Below are 12,273 nucleotides of genomic sequence, written 5' to 3'. Positions count from 1 at the left end.
GACATTTTGATCATTTCGAGAGAGGTTAATTAGTACTTTTTATAGTTTTTAATAGCTTTTTTATTTATTTATTATTGATCTAATAATAATACTTCCGTGATCAGCACAAAAAAAGTTTCATTACTATTTTTGTAGTATTTGAATGTCTTCTTCAAGAAATTATTTATATTCTTTTCTCTAATGAGTTTGGACATGTCAGGTGATTTTTATTTCCGTCCACAGTGATGATTGCCTAAGCTGTAAACAGATGAAGTCTCACGAAAGTCCACAAATTATGCAGTATTTTATGACTTTGAACAATACCTATATGACTTTAATATATGAACTACACTTCACTACTCCCATACTTTGATATTTGTCTCACATCATCATCAATTATTTACATCACTGCAAGTACTCATTTACGTAAATAATTTACTTTTTTCTACAACAATACCACAAAACAAATTTAATCAGTGCATGCTAATAATTTGTCGAATAATATTTCTGACAAACAAATTATGTGTATCACTGTGGAAACCAAAAAAAAATATCATTGATGAGTTTGTACTTTGTACGCATCGAAACACTCCAAATACAAAACAAAAATGCTAGATATTTTTTTTTTTTTTGGTGCAACTCCAATTCGTCATCGTTCCTATGAACAGAACAGGTGTTTGATATTGAAACATCAAGATGCATAAATGGAGATAAGTTCAATTCTATATCTGACATGCCACATGGAGACTGATCACTTTTATACTCTCAAATCATATATTTTTAAATCTTATTTTTAATACTATATCGATCCTAAGTAATTTATTATTACTACTAATCTAAAGTTGCATATTATCCAAAGAGATCTCTTATAAGAGTCAACTCGATCATATATATCTTGACTAACACGATGAAAATCACATGCAATGAAGATTTAGAACTTTACGATTATAAACTCTCCCTTTTCTTTTATGTGCTATAAATTTTGTCTAGATCAAAGATTATTTAAAGGAATTAATTATATAAACATGAGTTAATTAAGATAAGATTAACTTTGCCTTATCAAGAGTCTAGTCCAACCTTGTATCTAATTAGAGGAAAAAGGATGAATAACTTAATCATGATTATTTATAAACAGAATCTTGGATTCGTCTGCTTGCATTACAAAAATTTATAGTGAAATTGACAGATAGGTCACGATATAGCTGAACTGTTTTCTACCAATATTATTGATTCATTTCTCTCCATAGATAAAAACAATGTAACGTTCTGACATTGTAGGTTTGCTATATTTAGTAGGCTAGCTAGCTATACGTTGTTGTAAATGCTCACATATGCCGACTTTGGAATTATATGTAAGTTGTATTTTCATATAATTATATATATGTTCGTGTAAGGGACCAAGCTAGAACTCGAGAACCTCGTGGCGTTCTTGTGTCCACGTCTATTGTTTATGAATGAGTATGGATAAGTTTCCGAGTGGGAAAGTTGAACTTTTTATCGTCTATTATAAGTAATCGAGTTGGTTTTGTTCTGCTAATGTGGATAAGTCTCGAGTAGAAAAAGATTGGAACTTTGTATCGTCGACGTTTATAAGAAGTGGTTGAGAGTTCTTTTTATTTCTTTTTCTGCCACCTCACCTTATATTATACTCCAAGTCCCCCAAAACATAGACAAAGATAAACCAATTAGTTAAATTTCATAAAAAAAGCATTTGTATTTACTTTAATGAGTTTTTCATAATCTTTTCATGAAAAGTAACTAGGAATGCTTATGAATATATAGTAACTACAATGCTTATGAAAAGTAACCCTATCGATGCACATATATGTAGATGATATTTTTTATTTTTGAAATTCATCAAAAATGTGTGAAGTTTAAAGGGAAAAAGATCATACTAATATTCTCATAAATCTAACCAATAAAAACACGACTAAACCAATAATTTGCATGCCAATAATCAAAGACAAAAAGATGCCCACACCACATAGCCCCATATTTACTCTAGAGTCTACACTATGGGCCTTTTGACCAATGCTTCCATCTAGAAGATAGCATTCACATTGAGAGTTCGTATTAAGACATGATGGTTGATTTAATGATACATTCATTCATCACCGTCCCGAAACTAACGGTATGTCAGTACGTGCATCTATAGGGTTTGTGCATTATGGTGCTTTCACAGTCCCTTACGATGACTGATTGATTGGTGGTTTGTAAGATTCCATGTGAGACCTGTTTAATCAAGGAGAACCACTTTTTTGGGTCCGTCTTTGTAGGTAGGAATGTTGTCAAGGATTAAAAAAAACCCGGCCCGAATCCAAAAAATACCCTATTTCAAAAGACTCCGAACGGAAACGTAACTGTACCAATTGAATTTTAGGGTCTAACTTGTTTAAACGCAGCGGTTACGGTTGCAGGAGAACCACAACACCTAACACTCAAACATTTGAATTGTGTGGGTCTTGTAAGATGCTAGAAACATGAATGGTCGATACTCGTACGAGTGAGATCATTTATGTGTATCATTGCCGAGAAGACTTACCACTATTTAGATAATCTAAACGGCTGCATAGACAAATTCTTAGAACACTAGTAAACAAAATTATTCAAGTAACACTTTTGAATAACGAGACCAGAGTCTATAAATAGATAAAAACTACAATGCAGAGAAAATAAATATATTATAAGCTTACCATAAACCCTACAAGACCTTTTTCTTTACATTAGAAAAGGTTTTTTTCAAGAATCATTGAATCAATAAAAGATAAAAAAGACTTTCCGAAACTTATACCTCAACAAACCAAACACGTGAACCGGGTCATGTCAACATACGACTTCCGCAGTGACTATACCGGTTTGATCTACAAAAGAAACAGCTATTGACTGACTAGTAAACCGGTCTGATATAGGATTGGATCCGGTTTGGTTCTGGTACTAGTACTATGACAAAAGCATCAGAAAAACCATAGACAACACAAAGATCACCATATGTTTAACTCCCTCATCATAGAGACCTGAGAGATCATAAAGCCAAAACACATCTCAGATTACGCGAAAGAACCGATAAAGTTCTCTTTTTGCGGAATGTAAGAGGGGAAATACTTACGAGGTTGCGAGGATGCAGCAGCCGGAAGAGCTGGGATTCTAACAGCTGCGAAAGAACCAAACAAAAATGAATGTAAGCTTAGAAAAAGACAGAGAGCCAAACGTCAGAAAATCAAGAAGCTAATATTATTACTACGCACTCTTTTTACAGGTTGAGGCTGAGGATTGAGAAGATGAAGGCCACGGAGCAGGAATGTTGTCATTAAGGTCACAGGTAAAGCTTATTCCAGTGTCTTGATCAAATATCGCATCGGATGGTAAGCTCGGTAATAAACAACCAGATTCTTTATACCAAAAATAACAAAAATATTCAAGTTAAAAAATCGTTTTCAGGTTTTTAAGATGATGAATAAGTAAATAAAAATCTAGGAAATCAATTTCACACCTTGGTTTCCAACTGTTTGTATCCAACCATGATGCATCATCAAGCACAGAAATTAAAACAAAACGGGTTAAAGATATATCTCGAACTGTAAGGAGTGTGAAAAAGAGGGAAGTTGAGGAATGAAGTAAGAACCTTGAAGAGAGAAGTCCTTGAGACTGATATGACAAACGCTGAATATATTTTTAGTGATGTTAAGCTTCTGTAGCTTTATCCCAAGGCTTGTTGCACAATCTAAAGCTTGCAAATTGGTCATAAGTGTTTGCTTTTGCAAGTGAGACACATAACTCTCCATTGCACGGCAACAACCAGTTAGGTTACTCAACTCGTTACTGCAGTTACCTCCAATATGCCTCATGTGAGGAAAGACGAGAGGACAAACTGAAAACAATAGACACAAATATGTGAAAATGTTCCCCCAAAATCAAAAGTTAAAAGTAAAATCAGATTGCTTTTACCTCTATTGATTTTGCAGTTTGCTAATCCTCTGAGAGTTTCCTTAGCCCTAGAAGGGTCAATTTTAGTAGCGAGCCAGCGGTTTACTATGTTCTTGCAATCATTGATCCTTTCTGAGTTATCGGTTAGAGGTTCAGAAGCTTTAAGAGAGATATTTGTAGCAGCATCGAGTATCGCATTTTGGCAAACCTCTTCGCAACATTCCTTCACAGGATCAACTTTTTCACAAGCCAAAAGAAGTTTTGCTGTATCCACCGTGCTTTCAAACTCATCGACATTGATTACAGGGCACGAAGAAGAAGTGAGATTCGATGAGTGAACAGAACAGATCTTATTAAGCTGAGTTGATGCGCCTTTGCCCACCAAGATTTGCTCTAAATCCGATATACAGTGCTTAGACTGGGTTCTGTTTAGAGCAAGCAGACCGGTTTCTTTGCTCGCTTTACCAAGGATTATCGTGAGTGTAGCATCTAGCTGAGGACAACACATCACATTGGCTAACAACGGAGCAAACACAGTCCAACAGTTGTGTGAAGTTGTCTGAATCAAACTCTCGGAATCAGTGAAATTCAGCGAGCAAAGCCCTGTAGATATCCAAACCCGTAGAAAAAAACTAATACCAGTTAGTACAGAGCTTTAGACATCATACAGCAGAGACAATTACAACAGATGAATAAGATCAGGTTTAAAAAACAACAAACCTGATAATTTGGGCATGGTACTGTTTATGTATGGAACCATTGGAGAAGGTGCAATGAAAGGAAGAAATGGTTGGGGAGAAGTATCTGGTGATATCTGTGGTAAGAACTCCTCAGATTTCTCAGATAAACCTAAACCAAGAAAAAATAATCAAATCATTACACTTCTTCTACAGGATCAGTGTTTATAAGGCTACAAACTCAATCTAACTAGATCAACACTCTGAAGAACTAGAGCTTCTATAAACCCTAATCTAAGTAACCTAAACACCATGAAGCTTCTAAACCCCAGCTAAGTTCAACATTTCACCACAAATTCCAACCAATTTCTACATAAAGAAGGTAAATTTACAATGACCCATCACAATAAACTAGTAGATTGTTCTAAAACAAGCGATATCTCATTCGAATCAGAGCCAAAAATACAAACTTTCTTTCTTTAACAATCAGAAACGGATAATTCTAAAACCCCCAAATTGAAAGATTTAGAAACAAGAGGAATCAAAAACTCACAAAGAGAGAACAGGAACACGCATTGAAGAAGAATCACGAACAAACCCATCTCAAATTCACCTCTTCTCGTCATTTTCTCTCTTCTCCGAGCCACCCAAAAGAGAGAGAGAGACAGAAGAGATCAAGCACTGTCTTTTATTGTTCTCTTACAGAAAAAAAGCTTCGGAATTTGGACAAGCCACGACTTTTAACAAAGATTCTGTCTTTTTCCCACTAGTGAGAAAGTCCGAGAAACAGAACAAAGAAGAAGAATTGAAAGGAAAAGAAAAAAAGACGTTCCTTTCGATTTTGGACACAGAAGAAAAAAAACTCGGAACTAAAAGAAGATAAACACAAAACCAAAGTGGAACAATAGAAACAGCTGTCTTCGTCTTCTCACAGAGAAAGAGAGAGAGAGAGAGAGACCCCACAAGCAATGAACACAGTCTGTTGTGGAAGACGGAAGAGAGAAGAAAGAGTAGAGAGAGCGCTTGAGAGCATTTATTATTCTTACTCCTCCCATTTAATTCTCCCCTCTACCTTTTCTTAACCGGAACTTATTAAACCTGAACCGGAATCTTAACCGGATCGATGATCAATTTAATGTTCATCGTAACGGGAGAATTGTAAATGACATCAAACCGTTAGATTTGAAGGGGTTATTAAACCTGTTGGTTTAGACCGGTTCAAAAACTGGTTTTGTGTGAGATAATAAAAATTTGGATATAGCATTTATAACTTCGTGACTTGGGACATGAAAGATATGTGATACAATTTTTATTTTTAATTTCTCAACCAGATATGTGATAGTAAGGCTATTATTGTGGTCGTATTTAATTCAACTAAATATGTTGTTACATTAAATTTATTATTTTTTTACATTCTTGCCCATAATTTTCAGTTTTTTTTTTGTCTATAAATTAAAACTTTTTTTGGTAACATAGCTTTGTATATAATAAATTAATTGATTCAATAAAGTACAAAAGTGAATCAGTACTATATGAAATTGGATTGATTTAATACATTTTAGGATCCACATCTAGTGTGTAAAAATACTAGAGTTATGGGCAAAAAGTCATACACGATTATCTAGAGTTAGTTTGTATCACAAGCTTAATCAAAAGTCAACTTTTTAAAAACGGAAATAAATTTAAATAGGTCGTTTTAGGCTTATTATATACGTAGAAAACAATATAGAAAACATCCTATAATTGGTAAATTAAAATTAACACAATGTTTTTTTATTTAAAAACAGTAAATTAATAAATAGCTTTCTTTTTCATATGTTTTTACTTTTGTGAGAGTATCGTCGTGCTGAAGAAATGGAACACTAATGGCATGTGACTGTGCTTAAGGCGTAGGGTATGGCACGTGAGTGGAGCCGTGCTTTTGGTTCGATAGATAATAAGATAAGACCATTATGCTGGAGCTGGACTTTTAACGGGCTTACATGGCCCAAACTTCTAGTAGTAACATTATTAAGATTTGGGCTGACGATGAGTGACAAAAGTTCAGTATAGGTTTTCAGATCCGTTAAGAGGAAACAATCCCAATACTGATGGAGTCAAGTACATTGCTATGAATGTGATCAATCAGTGAAATAAAAATGCTTAGGACAGGTTTTAGACTTTATTTTAAGACTTCATATTTGAAAAATGTTGTCAATTAGAGAGCTAGAAAATCGCAAATTATTGATCAGTCTCATGGGTTTTCCAACTTTGTTGGATGTCTTCTCTTTTATATAAATTATTAGTGGAGTATCTCTTTATTAAAAAAAAAAAATTATTCATCTCTATTATTTCTTTCTTTTGTATGTGTTCTCTCATGTTTATGTAAATCTCTAAGTTTGTTTGTGCATTGGTTGGCGAATGATCGATGGAGAATCTACAGATCCAATCTTGGCTTTGCACATGGCTAATCATTTTCTCATTTATAGTTATTGACAACCAATGTTTTATAAGCTTCAAAGTTATCAAAAACTAATAATTCATGGTAATTTAATTCATTAAAATGAAATACTAGTCGAGAGTTGAAACTTCTAACTGTAACTTTTACCATTGTTAATGGTAATGGTAGAAGCTGAAACATATCACAAGTTTAACATGGGTCTTCTTTTAAAATTTAGTGTTGAATAATAGCTAATAATATCAAGTAAGTAAGATTCGTTATTTGATGATAAAAGTTTAATTTATAAGTTGCAATCATTAACAGGAATCATTCATTCATTGAACTAAAATAGTGGGATTAGTGTGAGCTTTATATTTTGGCCACCTAAATTAGCTAACATTTGTAAACTAATATAAGATTCGTGTCTGCGTAAAGCACTTTCATATTGTTTATTATACGTTGTTCTCTGTTCTCACTTACTATAGTTAGATATCAAATTCTTTTAAGTGCATGAGAAAAGAAAACTATACTTACGTATGCAAGTCACTCTTGATGGTATTAATTACTATTAACATGAAGATACAACTCTATAAATAAAGTTCATATAGAATTTTTGTAGGTCAGTACGTGAAAATTATTTTATAGAAAATGGTGTTTTTGAAAAAGAATTAGTTGCAACTACTTTAGTACTTTAAATTTACGACTATTAATGAATAGAATAAAGCAAATACAATATGATTTCTTTTCTTTGAAAAAATGAAAAAGTGAAACGTATAATTCAAATGATTTATGGTTTTCTCTTCGTAAAAATATTCATGATCAAGAATTCAAGATCAATTCCATTGTTTGGTTGGTACGTGTAGAAACAAAGGGATGAATACGATCATTTCCACTTACATGCCTACGGACTATCTTTGTTGAAAGCATTTTAATATCTTTTACATTCTATAAGAAATATAATGGATAGATTATCGATACAAATATGAAATATGAACTATGAAGATGAAAACAAAATACACTATAATTTGTGGTAGGGTTTATTATCGTGGGACACTGTGAGTGATAACAACACACTGACCGTTTCATCTAACAAAAAGACAAGTAACACACTGACACCAAAATATCACATTAAAAAGTAGAGCTTTATATAAACAAAATATAGAAATATTATGTGATGTTAAAATATATATATATACATATATATATATATATATTCAGTATACAAGAAATTATATTAAGTATATAAGAAATGTTTTAGAAAGTAGTCCTCTTCAAAGTTAAAGCATAATATAAATAAAATGTTTTAGGCATTCCATTAGATATGTGATTTTTTTTTTCTTTTGTTGTTGTTGTTGTCGAAAACAAACAAAATTATAAAGCTTCCTTTTCTTTATAAGCTTTTGTTGTAATTTTCATCAAACTTTTTGGAATATACTTCACAATAAAAAAAAATGTATGCAATAGTTGTAAATTCATGTGTTATCATCCAAAATAATATAGGTCTTAGAAATTTAAAATTTATTTATATCAAAATAAACAATTTGATAATTTCTATCGTGTTTAGTAATTTGATAAATTAATTATTATTACATTGATATGATTATTTTGTTATAAATTCTTCTTCTCTCTTATTTTTTATGTTTAAATAAATATTACATTTGTGGAAGTATCTAAATAAGGATATATATAAACAAAAGAAAGATCCACACAAATTAAGTTGTTGCAAAAAGAAACAAATTCAATCATGCAAATCGAATGGTTCGTCGTGTTTTACGTAATATTGCACATATGTCAATAGATCATTGTTCTTCGGTTTGTGTATTACAAGATTACTGGCCACAATACTGTAATTGATGATATAATTAATGAAATAAATATTACTATAAAAGAAATGAACAGACCATATAGATAATTGTCTAATTGATTAACATTTGTAGTCTAGTTGTTTGTCTTAAGTATTTTTGTTGTTACTATTTAAATACAAATTTATCCCAATGTAATAAAAACTGAATTTTTGTTGTTGTTGTAACTGCTATTTTTACTAGATAGAACCTGTCCTGATACTCTTGTCTGATCATTCTCAGCCGTTCAATGTGACCACAAGGTCTATATAATGTACAAAGTACGTCGCAGAAGCTTACAAGTGGAAGAGTATATCTTGCTTTTGATTAACCATTATACTCTGAGTTTTGGTGTTATGTGAAATGTAAATGTAGGTTTGTAATTTGTAAGTTGTGTTATGTGAAATGTTAAAATGTAGGTTTGTAATTTGTAAGAAGTTATGTGTTATGTGAAAGGTGCTTCACCTTCATATCAAAGTGATATATAGATTCCACACTTTTGAATTTGACCAAAATACAAAAAAAAAAAAAAAAAAAAAAAAACAGATGGTTGATATTAAAATTCGATTTTTGTTGTAAGATGACCGAATATTAAGGACATTTATTATTGAGCAAACATATTCCTTCTGCTTGAAGGTTTGTTTATTTATCAGAAAGTGATTTATAAGTTTTATTATATATATGCAACTGTCACCTTTTTCATTTATTTTGTTACACTTAAATATAAGTAGTTCCTTAAATTCGCCAGTGCTATACATGCATTTTAGGCAAAATGTTCTTCGTTTCAAAATAAATATCATTCTATTCTAGCTTAATCTTTTGTTCTAATTTAGTTGTAGTTTTCGATTTTCAATATCATTTTTGATAGAGCGCATATATAATAACTTTATTATTTTTAACTATATTTATTAATTTGTGTGAAAATGTCAAAACAACACCGAATTTAAACATATAGAATACAATATACACACACATACTGAATGTGAAACATTTAGAGTTGAAATGAATCTCCATCATTAAAAAAGAAACTATTTGCATTCCAACTAAATTATATATATTTTTGTATTTTACTGGTTGTGAATCATCCAAGAATATTATATTTGTTGTTTTGGAAAAAGACGAAGTTTGGGGTATAAAACTCTATAATAAATATAGGGATCCTCTTGTAAGGAACACATAATATAGGTGCCAAATTCAACAATTTAAATTTTCTTGATTATATTGTATCACATTCTTTTGTACTCTTTCGCTCAAAGATGCTATATATACTCCTCCATTTCACTCAATGTGAACCTTATAGCAAAATCTCTAATTATTCATACCTAAACTAATGATTAAATTTTTGTTTATAAGTAATTAAGCTGAAACTAATCAGTGATTAAGCTTAGAGATTAAGAGGAACGGTGAAGTAGTTGTTGCATGGCAAAAGGTCTAAAGCCGACGACGACGACGATGAACCGAAGCGATCGATACCTTGGAAGCTACGGCTACGGTGGCAGTCACGGTACTTCCGTAACCGACGAGTTGGAACTCGCCGAGGAAGATATCTGGTCACCGCCCGTCATTCACGACACCTCCGCCGAGACAGACGAATCATACCGAGCGTGGAACTTACGCGCTACCTTGGGAAAAAACGGGCGCGTGGGAGGATTGTCGCTGGCTTTCGAAGGCTCTCTGGTCGCGCCGCCGCAGCAGTCGTCTCCGATCATCTTACAGCAGATAAACGACGGAGGAGATGAAAACCGGAGAAAACTGGCGTCTTCGGCGCCGGTGAACGTACCGGACTGGAGTAAGATATACCGAGTCAACTCGGTTGAGTCGGTACACGAGATGAACGGCGACGATGATGAGGAGGATGATGAGGAGTCTAGGATGATGATGCCGCCGCACGAGTACGTTGCTAAGAGTCAAGCACGGCGGAGCAGGAAGATCGGAGGTGTAGACGGCGGCGCGTCGGTGTTTGAAGGCGTCGGAAGGACTCTCAAAGGCAGAGAACTAAGACGCGTTCGCGACGCAATTTGGAGCCAAACTGGTTTCTACGGTTAAGTACAAATTAAACTAATAAAATTTTAGACTTTCAATTAAAAATTACTTGTTTTTGTCAGTATAGAAGTAATTTTGTAATTTTCGCATTTTTTTTTAATTATGAACGAGGACAAAAATTTCAATTTCCTCGTATGTTGTTGTTTTGTCTATAAGTATATTTCTAAATTCAAAAAAATAATTTTGTCTTACGTTAATTAGTTTAACTAGCTGGGAGTTATAAGTGTAACATGAGTATTCAGGTCTAAAATAATTCAAGGTGATATGATTTAGACGATATTAATTTTTCAGTTTTAAACTCAACTAATTTATCTTTCTGATTTAAAATAAACTATATTTACAATTTTTAAGTTATAAGTTTATTAAATATTTTTTACTGAAACGGTCGAATATTAATTTTTATATGATAATTAAAAAGAATTAGTAGAAAACGACATAGAAGATGAAATCATCTAGACTAAAGTAATACTAGTAAGTATTTTTATTTATTTCCACAATTATTATATGACTTAATTCAGATTTACGAAGATCAGATGCTGTGTCATCAATTTTTTTAAAAAATATTAAGAACCGTTCATAGGTCAGGTTTACTAAGAAAATAGATTTAATAATCTAATTAGTGAATGTTAGAGTATTAATGAGCTTCTAAATTAAGGTAATTGATATGATCTTGTGAAAGGGAAGTTTTATAACACTAACAAACAAGAAGAGATGTGTCCTTTAAACATATAATTTATGTAAACAGTCCAAAGAATCCACTTCAAAGTGGGCACTCACGAGCAAGAAGAAGACATTTTTTTTTAGTTTTACGTTTTTTTTTATCAGCAAAGACCATGATGGTAAATCAAAGGTGTAGTATATACAGAGGATCTTTAAATTAAAATAATTTTTAATGGGTCACTAATTAACGAATTTAAAAACTTTTAGTATTATTATCTATATTTATTTATTTACATCATTTATCCAAATAGTTGTAAGAAATAATGATACAAAAATATTGGTGATATTGTAACGAATAGATTAATGCGAAGCATGTGAATGAGCATTGTTGAAACAATATATATGCAATCTTACTACAATGTATAAAGATTTAGTCAAATGCTTTATATACACAAATGAATGGAAGCATAATTATCCAATCAGGTAATTTAGAATCTTTAAACATTTTAGTGAGATGCATATATAAAGTAATACCAACATACATGGTTTGATTATGACAAGACACCAACATATTGGGAATATTCCATTTATCCCTATAATTAAAAACAAAAATGACCTAAAACTCAATAGCCATTAAGTTCAAATGATTCTTTTAATATTCCAATAAGAAGATAACATTTTCTTGAATTTTTGTTAGCTAATAGGAGTTAGAAAATAAATATTTATGCTT

General features: G+C 32.0%; 2 protein-coding genes across 2 annotated transcripts; one reads left to right on the top strand and one right to left on the bottom strand.

Moving 5' to 3' along the window:
• Nucleotides 1-2,641: 2,641 nt before the first annotated feature.
• Nucleotides 2,642-5,585, bottom strand: LOC17896636 (uncharacterized GPI-anchored protein At1g61900). The gene is made up of 8 exons (XM_023788301.1): nucleotides 5,134-5,585; nucleotides 4,624-4,752; nucleotides 3,925-4,506; nucleotides 3,602-3,847; nucleotides 3,470-3,481; nucleotides 3,225-3,368; nucleotides 3,086-3,130; nucleotides 2,642-2,993 (listed from the first exon to the last, which is right to left on the bottom strand). The coding sequence occupies exons 1-8, from the start codon at nucleotides 5,204-5,206 to the stop codon at nucleotides 2,920-2,922; spliced, it is 1,305 nt and encodes a 434-aa protein (XP_023644069.1). The 5' UTR covers nucleotides 5,207-5,585; the 3' UTR covers nucleotides 2,642-2,919.
• Nucleotides 5,586-10,095: 4,510 nt separating this feature from the next.
• Nucleotides 10,096-10,936, top strand: LOC17895950. Its single transcript, XM_006302759.2, has one exon. It carries the CDS (start codon nucleotides 10,260-10,262, stop codon nucleotides 10,884-10,886), a length of 627 nt encoding a protein of 208 aa, XP_006302821.1. The 5' UTR covers nucleotides 10,096-10,259; the 3' UTR covers nucleotides 10,887-10,936.
• Nucleotides 10,937-12,273: the final 1,337 nt, after the last annotated feature.

Source organism: Capsella rubella, unplaced genomic scaffold, assembly GCF_000375325.1.
Source record: "Capsella rubella cultivar Monte Gargano unplaced genomic scaffold, Caprub1_0 scaffold_2, whole genome shotgun sequence".
Classification (NCBI taxonomy): domain Eukaryota; kingdom Viridiplantae; phylum Streptophyta; class Magnoliopsida; order Brassicales; family Brassicaceae; genus Capsella; species Capsella rubella.
This window is presented reverse-complemented; position numbering and strand designations above follow the sequence as displayed.

What these genes read in the sequence shown, in the direction of transcription:
- LOC17895950 (XM_006302759.2), top strand. Translation starts at nt 10,260, where the DNA reads ATGGCAAAAGGTCTAAAGCCGACGACGACGACGATGAACCGAAGCGAT.
- LOC17896636 (XM_023788301.1), bottom strand. Translation starts at nt 5,206, where the DNA reads ATGACGAGAAGAGGTGAATTTGAGATGGGTTTGTTCGTGATTCTTCTT. An exon ending in CGTGTTCCTGTTCTCTCTTT is followed by an intron (nt 4,753 to 5,133) that starts GTGAGTTTTTGA and finishes TTCTTGGTTTAG; the next exon opens with GTTTATCTGAGAAATCTGAG. An exon ending in TACCATGCCCAAATTATCAG is followed by an intron (nt 4,507 to 4,623) that starts GTTTGTTGTTTT and finishes GGATATCTACAG; the next exon opens with GGCTTTGCTCGCTGAATTTC.